The 18,215-nt window shown below is 39.4% G+C and overlaps 1 protein-coding gene across 8 annotated transcripts in view; it reads right to left on the bottom strand.

Moving 5' to 3' along the window:
• The window catches only part of ST7L (suppression of tumorigenicity 7 like), a 113,008-nt gene that overhangs the window by 53,415 nt on the left and 41,378 nt on the right, over positions 1 to 18,215 (bottom strand). For 5 of the 8 annotated variants that reach the window (XM_060201875.1, XM_060201871.1, XM_060201873.1 and 2 more), the window contains 4 exons: positions 12,060 to 12,138; positions 6,333 to 6,487; positions 4,204 to 4,293; positions 2,559 to 2,656 (listed from right to left, as the gene is read on the bottom strand). In XM_060201875.1, coding sequence (XP_060057858.1) covers positions 2,559 to 2,656; positions 4,204 to 4,293; positions 6,333 to 6,487; positions 12,060 to 12,138 — 422 coding nt within the window. The remainder of the gene's footprint in view (positions 1 to 2,558; positions 2,657 to 4,203; positions 4,294 to 6,332; positions 6,488 to 12,059; positions 12,139 to 18,215) is intronic. The other 3 variants (XM_007526945.3, XM_016189933.2, XM_060201872.1) reach the window with 2 other exon arrangements.

The raw sequence follows: 18,215 nt of genomic DNA, 5'->3' as shown, positions 1-18,215 counted from the left end.
CTGTAGACAACATATTGTTGGGTTGTGTTTTCTGATCCATCTTCCTACTCTGTGTCTTTATAAGGTGAGTTCAGGCCATTGACATTTATTGATATCAAAGATTGAAGATATTTTAACGCCATTCTTGTGGAGTTTTAGGGTGTTTAGATATATGTCCTATTTGTGGTGGTCTGGTTGTTTATAGGAGACCTTTCAGAACTTCTTTCAGGGCAGGCTTGGTGATGGTTGCTTCCTTCAACTGTTGCTTGTCTGAGAAGGTTTTGATGCTTCCATCTAGTCTGAATGACAGTCTAGCAGGATATAGTATTCTTGGCTGAAAGCCTTTCTCATTGAGCACTCGATAGATATCTTGCCATTCTCTTCTGGCCTGTAGTGTTTTTATGGAGAAGTCTGCTGCTAATCTTATGGGTTTTCCTTTGTAGGTGACTCTGTTTGTCTCTTGCAGCCTTGAGGATCCTTTCTTTATCCTTATTCCTTTCCATTCTAAATATGACATGTCTTGGTGTCTTTAGGTCTGGGTTAATTCTGTTTGGGACCCTCTGGGCTTCTTGAATCTTTATGTCTTTGGTGTTGTCTAGACTAGAGAAATTTTCAGCTATTATGGCCTGGAGAATGCTTTCTTCCTCTCCTTCTCTTTCTTCCTCTCGTAAGCCAATAATGCGTATATTGTTTCTTTTGAAGTCATTCCATAGGACTCTGTTGTTGTTTTCAGCATCTCTTAATCTCTTTTTGAGATCTCTTACTTCTTTTTTAATCGTCTCTAATTCATCCTCAATCTTGCTAATTCTGTCTTCAGCCTCATAGATTCTATTCTCTCTGCCCTCTACTGCTTTCTGGAGTTCATCTATTTTGTTTCCCTGCTCTGATACTGTTTTAGCTTGTTCAGCTAGTTGCCTTCTTAGCTCAGCGATTTCAGCTTTCAGCTCTCTAATAACCATGAGATAATTAGAATTTTCTTCCATATTCTCATTTGTTGTTCCTGCATTTCTGATTACAATTTTTTCAAATTCTTTACTCACTCCTGTTATTATTTCCTTAGCTAATGTTTGGATGTTGAACTCGTTGTTTTCTGCTTCACCCTCTGGAGGACTTTTAGCTGGACTCTTGTCCTGGTTCGAGTCTCCAATATTTTTTCTTGTTGTTTTAACCATTTTATATATTATGTTATGAGTTCCCTTTATCAGTATTTTTCAAATTATTGATCACTATTGCCTGGATTGACTTGTGTCTAAGTAAGTTAATTAAAAGGTTCACAGTGGTGGAAGTTAACAGTTTTTTCAATCCCTGAGTTGGAGCTCAGTGGTGTAAAAGCCTCATTTTTTTTCTTCCCTGTAGGCTATGGGAGCCTGAGGGCTTTTAAACTATCAATAGGCTTCTTAGCTTAATCACTTCTTCTAGCGTTTGCCCTTCTTCCGTAGCCAGTCTACAGCATCAGGTTTAGCCTGATGTAAAGTTTCGAGACCTCCTTTGAATCTGGAGAGGTGGCAGTCGTTGACTATGTGGGTCATAGTCTGTCTGGAGCCGCAGGGGCAGTTCGGGTCGTCTCTGGCTCCCCAGTGATGGAACATAGCGGCACACCGGCCATGGCCTGTTCAATAGCGATTGAGGAGGGCCCAATCATAATGTGCTAGGTCAAAGCCGGGTTGACGCTTGCAGGGGTCTGTGATGAGATGTTTGTTCTTTATCTCAGCTGACTGCCAGCTCTGTTTCCAAGCTTAATCACTGACTCCTGACCAAGAGATAAAGCAGGGTGTGGCAGAGATAATCCAGTGGTTATGCAAAGAGACTTTCACAGCCCCTCAGCTATGCCACGGAGGTATAGGTCTTCTCCTGAGTTTCCCGGTTAGATCTCTGTCCCCTGGTGTCCCTCCCTGTTGCTGCTCCAGATTCTGAGGGTAGTATCAATGGAGACTCAGAGTTGCACTTGGTGAGTCTCTGGGGAGTCCTTTCCTCCCTTCAGCTGTCCCCTTGTTGTGGAGTAGACTGGAGGTGGTGTCTCCACTGATAAACTGTTGAACTGTTAGCAGTCACTTAATCTCTCCTTAGACCCCTCTCTCCTCTCTGTCACCAGCCACGCGTGTTTGTACTCACAGGTGATTTACTGGGTTCCTGTGGTCATTCTAGTCCTGTCTTGTTTCGGTCTGGGTGGTCTCCTTTGGTATTCCTAGTTGATCCGGGAGAGGAGAGGAGAGGAGAGGAGAGGAGAGGAGAGGAGAGGAGAGGAGAGGAGAGGAGAGGAGAGGAGAGGAGAGAAAGCGATCTGCTGCTCGTAGCTCTGCCTCCGGAAGTCGAATCCTGAAACTGTACTTTTAAAACATCTATATACTTATAAACCAAGGTTACATTAAGGACACAATTATTAAATAAATATAATTTTAAAGAAAGGCATTTATATTAAACAAACCATTTTGTTATTTAACATAGTAACAAATTAATGAACCAATTAATGAAACAACCAATTAATGAAACAATGATTCTGCATTAAGCTAAGTTTCCATTTTAAATCACATTTTCATTTTTTCAAATCAAAGTAAAGATTCAGTCATCAAAAAACTTACATCTCTCATTATTTTTACTGCTTCCCTTATTCTTCCTAATTTCCTTGCACACATTGCCAATCTTCTTTTAATATACACCAGCACATTGGTATCTCTTCCTATTTAAAAAACAAAACAGGTGGAATTATCACCTTTTTATTATGACTAGACATTTCATTAACATACTAAATGTTTAATTTGTATACTTGTATTGGAAGACTTAATTAAAATCACATTTTTAGAATGGAATAATATTAAAGATAGTTGAATTTGGATAATGAATACTAAGTGGGAGTTCATTAAAAAGAGTTCTGTCTCTTTTTGTGTATCTTTAAAATTTTTTGCATGAAAAGATTGAAAGAGCAGGCAGGCAGTGGTACTTTGTAGAGCAGACATTTTATAATGCAAGGACCCAGGTTCAAGCTCCTGGATCCCACAACAAGGGAAAAGCTTCACAAATGGTAAAGCAGTGCTGCAGGTCTCTCGGTCTCTCTCTCTCTCTCTCTCTCTCTCTCTCTCTCCATCTCTGTCTTCCCTTCCCTCTCAATTTCTCTCTGTCTCTATCCAACAAATGAATAAATAAAAAGATTAAAATATATAGTATCTTGTCTTTCACAGCAAGTAGTATGTAAAGCATATGTATAAATTAATTCATGCATAACAGATACATTCATTTTAATACTAACAAGGACATGAAAAATAACATGGACCTATTATTTTTTTCTATGTAAATTTTATCTATTGCTTTAACTGACAAAAATTGTTGAAAACAAAATTTCCATAGTAAGTAAGTGCTTTTGCTTAAAAACCAAAATCCATATAATTATTTAGAAGGGGCATGTGAAATATCACACAGGTTGCTATGACATGTGTGTGATCTATATTTTAGCCCATCACCTACTGCATTGAAGGAAGCTTCAGTATTGTGATCTCTTTTACACACTCTCTTTCTGCCTCTCTGTCTCTATCTTAAAAAAATAAAATAAAATTTTAGAAGAAGATAACAAATATTTCTACAACTATCTCATAACCATATTTGAGATTATATAAGGACAAATGGCAAAACTTTTTTTTTACAGATGTAGTTTCACTAGTTCCAGACTACATAATTACATATTCCCACAGTTGTAACATGCGTTACAGAAACACATTGTATACATCAATATTTAGTTTAGAGAGAAAAAAACCACATTTTAATTTCCACAAACAAAAGATTTAAGACTTAACTGCTAGCAGATAGTGTATTATATAAACATATTTTAATTTATTGCCCATTATCTGCCAAAATGAAACTAAAACCTTCTGACCACAAAAAAGGGGGAGGGAGGACAGGAAACAGCAGTGTTACATATTTAACATTCAAACATCTTCAGTAAAAATATTTCAATCATAACTAGGAGAATATCCCTAAGAGTAAAAAGAAAAGACCTCAGCTGTTATGGCCTGTATGATTTCAAACACATCACACACAAAAAAAAAAAAAAGAAAAGAAAAGAAAAAATCTATGAAAGACAGACTCATAGCCAAATGTAAGGCTGATTTTGTTAAAAAAAAAAAAAAGCCACTCACTGACACTCTACAGAAATATTTAGAGTATCAGGGACAAACCAAATGATATACCTTTATTTTGATTGGAAGTAAAGATAAGAAGAAAAGAGTTGTTTACCTTCACAGGAGTTTTCCTGAAATTTAAATATTTTTGAGTTGTACTTCTCCAATGACCCTAGAATACCTATCAAAAAACCAGTGCAGAGGACTGAGGAAACAGCACAATGGTTATACAAAAGACTTATGTCTGAGATTCCAGAATCCCAGGTTTAATCCCTAGCACCACCATAAATCAGAGCTGAGTAGTGAGTGCTCTGGTTAAAAAAAAAAGAAAGAAAAGAAAAGAAAAAAAGAACCTTCCTCATTCTCTATAAAACCCAGGTTTCTCCCAGTCCTGGAACCTCTGGGGCTGTGCTTCTTTTCCTTCATATTTCTCTTGATCCATACCAAATTGATAATGCATCCGCTGATCTCATCCAAATCAATGCAACCAGTACCACCTCGACATGTTTCACTTCGGACTATATCCAGAGACACCAAACCTGTAATGTCAAGCCTCCAGCTCAATATTTTAGTGAGATCTTTCCTAGCTCAGAGGACTCCTTAGTTCCATTTCAGGTGGTGCACTTCCTAACAAAGCTACAGAACCTAGCTATAGACCAGGGCCCATGAGACAGGGTACAATGTGCACATGTACCCATAAGTTGGTAGAAAACATATACCTTAAAATAAAAGTGTATAATAGTCTATAGTGACTCAACAGGTACAACAAACAGTTGGAAAGAGCTAAAAAAAAATTATTAAATAGTTTCTACTTAGACCTAGGTACTCTCCTCACTTATATCCTATTTCACTTCCCTTACTCACTCTAAAGCTAACCTTGTCAGATAAAGTAAGGACTATAAAAGCTGGATAAGAGCAAGAGACCTGCGCACTTTAATGATGGCCCTTTTGGTCACCACCAAGCCACCCCATCATCCGGGGCCCTAGTCAGGGAATCCTGGGATTCCCACATTAGATATGATGTTCCTAGGACTATAACAGATCCATCTTCTCCACCATCACTGGTTACCTCCATTAGGAACAACATCATAAACCCTCTTATGAGTCTCTACAGGGCCTTGTTCTCAATATAGAACAGTGGTAGAAATTGCCCCATTCTCTGAAGGGTGGCTGGGTCAACATACTTTGCTATTTGAGAAAGGCTGGTACTGAAAAGAGTGCAGCCTAGAATGTTCCTAGCTGTGACCATGGAATGTGAACACCGATTGACAGGGATGCAGAGGTTACACAGGCTTCTGTACTATATATAAATAGTATGGGCCTTAGGTCAGATCAATGAGGTTTACAGTTAATGGTATTTTTATACTTTTCCCATATTTTGGGGAGCTACTTTCTTCCCTGATCCAGCTTTCTAGTGCTCTTGTTTTTCAACTTCTAGTCCTATTCTCAACTCTGACACCATCTTCCCAAACAATACTTAGCCCACCTGCACTGCTGTAAAGTCATGGGCCCCTTGGAATATACCTAAACTATACTTCCTAGCTTCTTCCAACATGAAGACGCCAAATTTCTTCTGTTATACTCTTATTTTTAGTTTCCTAATTATTAAACAAATTGTTCTGCTTTACATCTTAATGCTTTTCAGCCACCAAGTTGCAGAAGCTACCATGACATCAACCTGACTTCCCTGGGCAGATAACCTCACCAATGTGTCCTTTAACCCCAGCTCCCCAGAGTCCTGTCCCACTAGGGAGACAGAAACAGGTTGGGGGTATGGATCAACCTGTCAATGCTCATGTCCAGCGGAGAAGCAATTACAGAAGCCAGACCTTCCACGTTCTGCTTCCCATAAAGATCTTTGGTCCATACTCTCAGAGGGATAAAGAATAAGCAAACTTCTGGCAAACGCTAGAAGAAGAAGAAGCAAACTTCTATGGTGGGGGAGGGGATATGGAACTCTGGTGGTGGGAACTGAATTGTATGTAATTGTACCCCTCTTATCCCATAACTTTATCACTAGTAAAAAAAACAGTTTTAAAAACCCAAACCAAAGCAAATCTGTCTATTCCTTCCACAAATAATCTGTAATTACCATATATTTCTGTTTTGCAAGCTAGTAGCTATTATGAATATATTAACTATCTCTTACAAAAAGTAACCTTTGTTGGTGTTGTTTTGTTTTTAAACATAAAAGCCAATCACAGGAGTGAAAACACAAGTAAAAATTATTTCAGTTTTGCTTACTCAGTTGAGCTTCATGCTGAGGACTTTGGTGTTGGCACTGTTGTGACCTCCTATAAACTGTTTCTCCTGCCTTGAGTGCCTGTTTAAATAGCCTTTCAGCATCTACAATAGTTGTTGCTTCTTCTTCAGCCAGTAGAACATATGCAGTGGCACAGCTATGAAGAAAGCAAGCAAGGCAATTTTTAGCTAAATGGCAAAGCAAGTATTTCTCTCTTGCAATGTCCTCTTGCTCTGTCACTTTTTAACTTTACCTGCCTTTATACTTTCCATCTCTTGAAGAAAAAACAAACTTAATACTTATTTCTTTTGTAGAAAAGCTGATATGGCAGTATATGCCTTTTAATTTGCTTACTAACAAGAAAAAGAGGAAGAACAAGAGTATTACTGTGTCATATGTTGTCAGAGAGCAAACTGGACCCCACACCTAAAAGTCCTGTGCTTTAACCACTACAAAGCCTCCTGGCCAGAAAATAATTTATGAGGAGCATAAAACTCATTCCCTTATTCTCCTTCCCTATCCTTCTCCTTTATTTTCTATCTTTTTAACTTCTATAATCCATTCTCTGACCATCTGCTCTGGATTTTCCTTTTGTGGAAAGGAAAGAAGAATCTATTCAGTTGTCAGAAAAGTCATGATGTATCTTTTCTATGCAAAAATGTGTCCTGACTTTTCTGACAACCCAATAGTTAATGAATTACCTGAAATTATTGTTCAAGGTACTATGCACTCTAGTTGCCATGTCTTCTTATTTACTATATACTTTGTCATATTCCTATTACAGGAATAGGAAATGGAATGAGTAAATTACTGAGAAGACTCATAGCCAACTAACCATCTTTAACATTTAATACAGAAACAAGACCTTAAGACTAGAACTTACCCCCAAGTATTCTCTTTGCATGGTACCCATCATCTCTTAGACTGATCCACAATGATACTGGAGCAAACCTTTCCTTAGTCTGAACTCTCCTGCATACTTGCTCTGTTTCTCAGTGGCTATATAGTTTTTCTATTTTAAATTACAGCACATGAAGGTTCCCATTTCTCCTTATTTTCACAAACACTTGTTATTTCCTGTAGGGAATTTTTTACTTTACTGCATCATACATATAGGGGAGGGAGGAGGAGGAACTGACAAGAGCACTGCTCAGCTCTAGTTTATGGTGGTGTAGGAGAATTCACAGCCTCAGGCATGAAAGTGTTTGGCATAGCCATTATTCTGTTTGCCTTACCCACAGGAGGAAATTGATATTATTGTTACACACAATTTACAGAGAGATAATCCACTGTGGTATTCATTCTTATTTCCCTAATAATGAATGATGTTGACCCATCTGTGCTTATTAGCCACCTGTAGATCTTATTTGAAATGTCTAGTTAAGTCCTTTGTCCATTTTTTCATTTTTATATATGTTGCAAGCATTCTAGACATATTTTGAAAGCTAGATTTTTTGAAAGTATTTTTGCAAATACTTTCTCTGATGAACAGAAACTTTAAATTTTTACAGATTAATTTTTGTTTATTCATTTGTGCTTTTGACACAGTGTCAAAGAAACAAACTACTATTAGAGCTAGTCATGACAATGTGCCACTAGATATTCTTCCAACAGTTTTATAGTTTTGGCTCTTAAAATTTAGGTCTTTGATTAATTTTGAATTAACTGTTCTGTGTGGTGTTAGGTAATGTCTAACTTTATACTTTGTGAGTAGTCTTTCAGTTGTACCTAGTAATTTGCTGTAAAGACTATTCTTTTCCCCATTGAATATCCCTGGGAGTCCCTATCAAAAAAAATCAGTTGACTACAGATTAGTGCTGTGCAGATGTCTCCCCAAGGCTCTGCCACTATACACAGAGTATTATGGTACTTTCAGGGCTTTCCCCCAACCAGTCTTGTCTCCACATGTCACTCTGGGGCGTTGACCTAAAAAGTCTGCCTACTCCCCCTCCCCTCACTCGCTCTTTCTTGCCCGGTGGTGAGGTAGCAGGGGACAGCCATTTTTTGGCTGGCTCCACATGGCCTGAACCACCCATCTGACCCAACAATAAAGATCTGTGTTCCCTCTGCGCTTGGATTCTCTCTCCTTCTCATCCTGCCGCCACATCAAGCAACAGATTAGTAGGTTTATTTCTACTCTTAACTTGATTTCATTTATGTAGCTGTTTATCCTTTGTTTTTTTTTTCCACTGTCACTGTTTACTTAATTATTTAGGTGGTACCAGTCCCTCATGTATTAACAATTTCACTACAACCCAGACAATCTTTTGCTATTTTTATCTCAAATAATAGAGACTAAAATAAGGGAGAAACAAAACAGCACTGGAATTCTCTCTTTTGCCATGACACTACTACATGGTAACTAGACAAACCCTGGCCAAGTGCATTACCAGTTACATACTATCTGGCCCATACTTTTAAGTTAACTATTTTATTTGGTTTTAAGGGAAACTTGATTTATAAGTGCATAAACATTTTAGAAATATGACTTTACATCTTTTCAAAATACATTATCACAACTCATATATCAACAAAGTACCAAGATCCTTGCAACCACCTGACCCACCAATCCCCAGTCTCCTCTGATAACTTCAGTACTGTAGTCCCAGTCCAAGGTTTTGTTTTCATTTGACTTCACTTATTCCCTTGCTTTGTTTCTTTATATCTTTATATGAGTGGTATCATTCACTATCTCACTTTGATATAAGCTCTTTTAGCATTTCCTATGACACTGTTTTGACAGTGGTAGATTTCTTTTGCTTTGCTTTGCTTTGTTATTTGTTTTTTTTTTTTGCCTGCAGGGTTATTGCTGGGGCTTGGTGTCAGCACTATGAATCCACTGCTCCTGTGGCCATTATTTTTCAATTTTTTTGGCTAGGACAGAAAGAAATTGAGAGGGGAGGGATGGAGAGGGAGAAAGACAGACACCTGCAGACTTGGTTCACTGCTTGTGAAGTGGCCCCCCTGCAATTGGGGAGCCAGGGGCTCAAACCAGGATCCTTGTGCAGGTCCTTGCCCTTTGCACTATGTGTGCTCAACCTGGTGCAACACCCCCTCACAGCCCCCTGCAATGGTGAATTTCTTTAATTGTCTGAAAAACTCTTTATCTCTCCCTTAAATATGAGTGGTAACCTAGCTGGGTAGAATATTCTTGGTTTGAAATACTTTTCAAACATAACTTTTAATATGCCATACCAGCCTTTTCTGCTCATTTGAATCTCTGTTGAAAAATCAGTTGATGGGGGAGGGGAGTCCCTTATGTGTGACTCCTTGCTTTATTCTTGCTGCTTTTAGAACTCTCTCTTTGGTCTTTGCCATTTTAATTATAATGTGTCTTGGTGTGAATATGTTTGGATTTGTTTGGAACTTTTAGAGTTTCCTAGTTCAGTGTCTGTCTCCTCAGCTTGGGGAAATTTCCAATCATGTTGTTTTGTGCCGCAGAGAAGAGAGAGAGGAGGTCCAGAGCAAAGAGGGAACACAAATCTTTATTTGCGCTGGCACCTCAGAGTTGGGTGCTAGAGAAACAGGTTGGGCCACGTGGAGGTAGCGAAAATGGCTGCCTCACGCAGTAACCTTTCCTGCGTGTGAACACCAAGTGAAGCGCTGGCAAGAGAGCGAGGTGCGGAAGAAGAAGGGCTTTTATAGGAGTAGCTTTCGCGAGAATGGGAAGGGGGAGGAGTAACCATAGCACTCCAGGATAGGATAATAACTCTCGTGAGAATGGGAGGAGGGAGGAGTAACCAAAGCACTCCAAATATCGCGGGGGGGGGGGGGGGGGGGAATAGACAATGCCTTGAGGGCACAACATGGCTGAACAGGCACTCCGAGAATGTCCCAACTCTCGTGAGAACTAGCAGTAGCCTGAGGAGACAACATGGCAGATGTGACTGCATCTGCACAATTTCCCAGCACAATCATTATTCATTCTGATAACAGTTTTGCTCCTGCTCTTCTTCTGATACCCCAATGATATGACTGTCATTTCTTTTCTCTTCATTTAATTTTGTTCTTTATTGCTATTTCCTGGCTTTTACTGTGGTTATCTCTATCTATCCATGAGCTTACTTCTTCAATAATTGGCTTCTGTCTGTCTTCTGGTGGTCCCCTCTATGTTATTTGAACTCAGCTACTGCATTTTTTTTTCTGCCTTTAGGCTTCTCTTATACTTTTATCTAACTTTGCTGAAGTATCCTTCCATTGAATTTCTCATTTTAGTGAACATCTTTTGAATCACTGCTTTGAAGTCTCATTTAGGAAGTTTACATAGCTCTGTTATAACTTGTGGAGGGGTTCTTCTGGTTATTTTCCAACATCATAGTTTAATTCATTTGGTTTTAAATGTTTTCAGCAAAAGCCTTTCAGTATAACTATAAGATCTGAATTAGCTGAAAGAAAAACAAGCCACTTAAGCTAATAATTCTGGGTCATTCAACAACAAAAGGCCACAATTCTTTGAGGAAAAAAGATCCATTCTACTTTCCCTGGTAGTAAGAACATATACTCAGAATGCAAATTGTTTTCCTGAAGGCTTCCACTGTGTCAGGAAATAGGGGGTAAAACCACTGTAAGTTAAAATATCACAAAGCCCTATTACATAAATTCAGGATTTTTTAAAAACATTATTTTGATTGCTATAAACTTGATATTATTTTCAGTCTCAATAAAATCAATTCTGACTTTTCATCAATTTATTCACTGCTTTTGGAGTTTTCTACTCTGTTATTTTTGTCCCAATTTGAGAGAGTCTTCTTAGCAAAGATAATGTATCAGAGGGTGGTGGCAGTGAGAGATACAAGGAATATGCAAAATTCATGTTATTCATCAAGAATTCCATAATCCTACCTGGGATCATAGTTTTTCCCTTAGAATCTATTTAGTATTATATTGCTACTGACCTGTCGCACTTAAATGTTAAGTTGATTTTCATTTTATTTATTAATTTATTATTATTTTCAATTTTCCACCAGGGTTGTCACTGGGGCTCAGTGCCTGCACTATGAATCCACTACTCCTGATAGCCATTTTTTCTTTCTATTTTGCTGGATAGCACAGACAGAAATTGAGAGGGGTTAGGGAGATAGAGAGGGAGAGTGAAAGAGAGATACCTGCAGACCTGATTCACCACTTGTGATGCACCCCCCTACAGTCAGGGAGCAGTGGTTCAAACCCAGGTCCTTGTGCATGGTAATGTGTACTTAACTGGGTGTGCCACTGTCCATCCCCTTGACTTTTGATTTTTATATTATAAATCTTAAAATACAAAGGTGATGCAAGGAGGTATGAAAATAAATACTATTAACATAAAAAATTAGAGGTATTTATTTTGGCTTTCCTTCTTTGCCTCTAATCCCAGTATCAGCTAAATGCCTCAGAACTGAATGAATGCTTAAAATGAAAAAAAAACTAAAACATGTGGTATAAGTATTTCAATACCTTTAAGTTTCCATGTGTTATCACCAACTAAATCAGCATTGTTTACTTTAAAAAGTATTTCTAGCATAATTTCCATTTAAAGGTAAATGTAATATATATACATATATATATGTGTGTGTGTGTTAAATTGTTAGAAGCAAACTATAGATGTCAATGAGCCCTGAAATTTTTGTTTCCAACATGAAAAAAAACTGCTAATGACTCCCAGTGTCTTAGGAACAGACTAAAGGAAACGTAAAATAATTTGCCTGGGTTTTCTTCAAAACAAACTTATTTTCCATATATTTCAAACTTACTCATTATTTAATTCTAAAGCTTGATAGGCTGCTTTGATTCGAGCTGGAGGATTTCTTTCCCTCCATGCCTTCTGCATAACTGTAGGAAAAATATTTTGAAAAGTAGATGAGATGGAAAACAAATAATTTTGTGCAAAAACACATGAAGAATGAATTAAGAGAATAAACAAATACTTAACATGCTCTTCAACATGAGAAACAAGAAACTGATATACATATATCTTGCTCACATTAACCATATGAAAAATTTACATTAAATTTGTACTTTCATATATAGTAAATTAAATGTATTCCTTCTGATTTCATATTAAGATTAATTTTAATAACAACACGTAGGAAGTTACTCAGATTAACTATGTAATTATTATAAATTAGTATTTACATATCTAAATGCATATTAAGTCTATGGGCATGCCACCCTGAATGTACCCAATCTTGTCTAAAAGCATATTAAGAATGAGTTCGAAGGACATCAGATTATAACATGAAATATTCTTGTTCTCCTTTTATCATTTTGAAAAGGGCCTATGGAATTGCTACAAATGTTGAAGACACTTATGCAGTCCTAGGATGAACCCAAGAACTCACACATATGTGATATGCTGAACTGCCTTTCCTACAGAGTAGAGAGAGACAGAAAGAGAGAGAGCAAAGGTGAGGCAGGGTACGAGGGAGAGGCCAAAGCACCACAGCCCTATCCATGTAGCTGTCCTTGGTGCTATTATGTTGTGCCAAAGATCAAAACCCAAACTGCATTCATGGAAAGCATGTGGTCTACTGAGTCACCTCCTAGACCATAGATACTCAAATTACTTAAAAACAAAATCTCTAATTCAACCCAGGAAGAATGGCTGAAATTGCATTCTTTTCTTTTTTTTTTAATATTTATTTATTTATTTTCCCTTTTGTTGCCCTTGTTTTTTATTGTTGTAGTTATTATTGTTGTTATTGATGTTGTCATTGTTAGATAAGACAGAGAGAAATGGCAACCTAATCAACACAACGATTGCCACCTCAACATGCTTCCTCAGACTGTGTCCAGAGACTTCACATGTGGAATGACTACCCTTCAGCTTCATTACTCGGGTGAGACCTTTCCTTTCATAGTATTGTCTAATTCCATACCAGGTGGTTCACTTTCTAACAAAGTCCCAAAACCTAGATATACACTAGTTTCGGTGAGAGAGAGCATATGTTCACACCTATCCATAAACTACTGCAAAATATATACCTGAAAGCAGAAGTACACTAGAGTTTGCAGTGAGTACCCCCCTAACACTTCCTCTCCACTATTCCAAGCTTTGGGTCCATGATTGCTCAACAATTTGTTTGGCTTCGTATGTTAACTCTCTTTTCAGCCACCAGGTTCCAGATGTCATCAGGATGCCGGCCAGGCTTCCCTGGACTGAAGACCCCATCAATGTGTCCTGGAGCTCCGCGTCCCCAGAGACCCACTTTAATAGGGAAAGAGAGAGGCAAACTGGGAGTATGGACTGACCAGTCAATGCCCATGTTCAGCGGGGAAGCAATTACAGAAGCCAGACCTTCCACCTTCTGCAACCCACAATGACCCTGGGTCCATGCTCCCAGAGGGATAGAGAATGGGAAAGCTATCAGGGGAGGGGGTGGGATATATGGAGATTGGGTGGTGAGAATTGTGTGGAGTTGTACCCCTCCTACCCTATAGTTTTGTTAATTTATCCTTTCTTAAATAAAAAAATTAAAAATTAAAAAATTAAAAAAAAAAAGATTAAAGAAAAGAGAGAAATGGAGAGAGGAGGGGAAGACAGAGAGAGGGAGAGAAAGATAGACACCTGCAGACCTGCTTCACTGCCTGTGAAGCGACTCCCCTGCAGGTGGGGAGCGGGGGGCTTGAACCGGGACCCTTATGTCAGTCCTTGCGCTTCACGCCACGTGCACTTAACCTGCTGTGCTACCTCCCAACTCCCACATTCTTTTATTTTTTATATTTTCATTTATTTATTTATTTATTTATTTATTTATTTATTTATTTATTTATTTATTATTGGATAGAGACAGGGAGAAATTGACAGGGGAAGAGGAGGTAGGGAGAAAGACAGAGAGATACCTGCAGCCCTGCTTCACCACTTGTGAAGCTTTCCCCCTGCAGGTGGGGACCAAGGGCTTGAATCAAGCTCCTCCCATACTGTAATGTGTGCGTTTAGCCAGGTATTCTACCACCTAGCCCCTGAAATTGGATTCTTTATAAAAAAATTTTTTTTTAATTTTTTATTTAAGAAAGGATTAATGAACAAAAACATAAGGTAGGAGGGGTATAACTCCACACAATTCCCACCACCCAATCTCCATAACCCACCCCCTCCCATGATAGCTTTCCCATTCTCTAGCCCTCTGGGAGCATGGACCCAGGGTCGTTGTGGGTTGCAGAAGGTAGAAGGTCTGGCTTCTGTAATTGCTTCCCCGCTGAACATGGGCATTGACTGGTCGGTCCATACTCCCAGTCTGCCTCTCTTTCCCTAGTAAGGTGTGTCTCTGGGGAAGCTGAGCTCCAGGACACATTGGTGGGGTCTTCAATCCAGGGAAGCCTGGCTGGCATCCTGGTGGCATCTGGAACCTGGTGATTGAAAAGAGAGTTAACATACGAAGCCAAACAATTTGTTGAGCAATCATGGACCCAAAGCTTGGAATAGTGGAGAGGAAGTGTTAGGGAGGTACTCACTGCAAACTCTAGTGTACTACTGCTTTCAGGTATATATTTTGCAGTAGTTTATGGATACATGTGCACATAAGCTCTCTCTCACAGAAACTGGTGTATATCTAGGTTATGGGACTTTGTTAGAAAGTGAACTACCTGAGATGAAATTAGAGTGTACTATAAAAGGAAAGGTCTCACCCGAGTAATGAAGCTGAAGGGTTGTCATTCCACACGTGAAGTCTCTGGACACAGTCTGAGGTGAAGCATGTTGAGGTGGCAATCGTTGCATTGGTTAGGTTGTGATTGGCGGATGCAATATTATTTGGTTTGGATTGGGAGATGCATACGGGAATGTGGGCCCTATCCAAGGGTTCCAGGACTGGGGGAAGTAGGGGCTATATAGTGGAGATGTGAGGTTCCTGTTGTCTTAGGGTTCAAAAAGACAAATCGATAGTTAAAAATTTTTTTAAAAATTTTTTTAAAAAAGGAAAAAGTCAACTCCAAATGGATCAAGGACCTGGATGTTAGACCAGAAACTATCAAATACTTAGAGGAAATCATTGGTAGAACACTTTCCCATGTAAACCTCAAGGACATCTTTGATAATTCAAACCCAGTTAATTGCAAGGAAGACTAAAACAAAAGCAAACCAATGGGACTACATCAAATTGAAAAGCTTCTGCACAGCCAAAGAAACTATCACGCAAATAAAGAGGTCCCTCACTAAATGGGAGAAGATCTTCACATGTCATACATCAGACAAGTGACTAATAACCAAAATATACAAAGAGCTCAGCAAAAATAGCAACAAAAAAGCAAATGACCCCATCCAAAAATGGGCAGAGTATATGAACAAAACATTCACTACAGAAGAGATCTAAAAGGCTAACAAACACATGAAAAATTGCTCCAGGTCACTGATTGTCAGAGAAATGCAAATAAAGACAACACTGAGATACCACCTCACCCCTGTGAGAATGGCATACAACAAAAAGGATAGCAGCAACAAATGCTGGGGAGGCTACGGGGACAGAGGAACCCTTCTGCACTGCTGGTGGGAATGTAAATTGGTCCAACCTCTTTGGAGAGCAGTCTGGAGAACTCTCACAAGGCTAGTCATGGACCTTCCATATGACCCAGTAATTCCTCTCCTAGGGATATACCCCAAAGACCCCATAACACCGAAACAAAAAGATATGTGTACACCTATGTTCATAGCAGCACAATTCATAATAGCTAAAACCTGGAAGCAACCCACGTGCCCAACAATAGATAAATAAATGGCTGGGAAAGCTGTGGTATATATACACAATGGAATACTACTCATCTATTAAGAACAATGAACCCACTATCTCTGACCCATCTTGGATGGCGCTAGAAGGAATTATGTTAAGTGAGCTAAGTCAGAAAGACAAAGATGTGTATGGGATGATCCGAACTCATAAACAGAAATTGAGAAAGAAGTACAGAAAGGTAAACTCAAAGCAGAATTTGACTGAGTGTGGAACAGGGCACCAAAGTAAGGTTGAGGGTGAGGGTGGATGTTCAGCTTCACTGGTGGGGGGAGGGGAAGGGACACAGTCTTTTGGTGGTGGGAATGGTGTTTATGTACACTCCTACTACCTTGTAGTATAAATCACTATTTAATTAATATGAGAAGGGAAAAATTGATTGAATTTCTCAAACTTTTTAATGCACAGGCCATAGGCTGAATCTTTTAAATGTTGACTCTCTAAAAAGCTCGGACCAGGAAGAACAGAAGCAATGGTGGCATTACTCTATAAGACACAGCTATATACAAATAATGTCAAAGGACATAAATTATGATGATATTGTCTATGATACAGCAGATCCTAACAAAGGGATTTTCAAAGTTAATCCAATTGCCAAATAATCTGATTATAGCAATAACTATCTATCGCATTCTTAAACCCTAAAACAACAGGAACCTCCCACTTCTTCTATAGAGCTTATATCTCCCCCAGTCCTGGAACCTCTAGGGTGGGGCTCACTTTTCTGCACACTTCTCTCAATTCATACCAAATGATATTGCATCTGCTGATCTCATCCTAATCAACACGAGTACCACCTCAGTATGCTTCACTTCAGACTGTGTCCAGAGATATGGAATGTCAGGTGTGGAATGTCAACCCTTCACAGCCTCATTACTCAGGTGAGACCTTTCCTTCCATAGGATTCTCTAATTCCATTTCAGGTGGTTCACTTCCTAACAAAGTCCCAAAACCTAGATATAGACCAGGTCCCATGAGATAAGGCATATGTTCACATGTATCCATAATTTAGGGCAAAATATATACCTGAAAGCAAAAGTGCACAATAGTCTGCAGTGAGTCAGTATATGCAGCAAGCAAGTAGACACTATAAAGCTCCTAATGAAACAGTGTCTACTTAGAAGTAGATTACCTCCTCATCTATCTCCTATTACACTTCCCTCAGTCACTCCAAAGCTAAGCTTATCAAAGTAAGGACTGCAAAAGCTGAATAAGGCCAAAAGACCGTTATACTTTCATGATGACTCTTTAGTCACTATCAGGCCACCCCACCATCTGGGGCCCTAGTTGGGGAGTTCTGAGATTCTCAAACAGACAAGATGGGCCTAGACCTTGAATAAATCCCTCTCTCCATTGTTACTGGTCATCTCTATCAGGAACAACACAATAGGCCCCTCTGTGGGCCCCCATAGGACCTTGCCCTCAACATGGATCAACCACAGTAGATAATGTTCCATCCTCTGAAGGGAGACTGGACAACATACTCTATCTTCTACCTGAGGAAGACGGGTTCTGAAACTGGGGCAGCTTGGAATGTTCCTACTCATGACCACAGAATGTGAGCTCAGATCTATAGGGATGCAGAAGTCATATAGGCTCCTAAGCTGAGTATGGACCCCAGATCAGATCAAGTCGATAGGATTTGTAGTATTTGTGCACCTTTCCCATATTTGGGAGCTGCTTTCTTCCCTGATCCAGCTTTCTGGTCCTTTTTCTGGCCATGACATCATCTTCCCATACAATGGCTTGGGTACACCTGCATAACAGATGTCAGACTCAGAAAAAGAAAACACTAGTATAGCCATGGGCCCTGTGGAATGTACCTAGAGTGGGCCTGCTGACTATCTACTAAACAGAGACCCCCAAATTTTCATCTCCACTGGTCCAGCCTTTGGGTTCATGATTGGTCAGCAATTTGTTTGGCTTTATATGTTGGCTCTTCTTTCAGCCACCAGGTTCCAGATGCTAACATAATGCCAACTGGACTTCCCTGGGCAGATGACCCCATTGTGTCCTAGAGCCCTGCTTCTCCAGAGCCCCACCCCACTAGGGAAAGAGAGAGGCAGGCTGGGAATATGGATTGACCTGCCAACAGCCATGTTCAGTGGGGAAGCAATTGCAGAAGCCAGACCTTCTACCTTCTGCACCCCATAATGACCCTGGGTCCATGCTCCCGGAGGGATAAAG

Source organism: Erinaceus europaeus, chromosome 11 (genome assembly GCF_950295315.1).
Source record: "Erinaceus europaeus chromosome 11, mEriEur2.1, whole genome shotgun sequence".
Taxonomy (NCBI): Eukaryota; Metazoa; Chordata; class Mammalia; order Eulipotyphla; family Erinaceidae; genus Erinaceus; species Erinaceus europaeus.
This window is presented reverse-complemented; position numbering and strand designations above follow the sequence as displayed.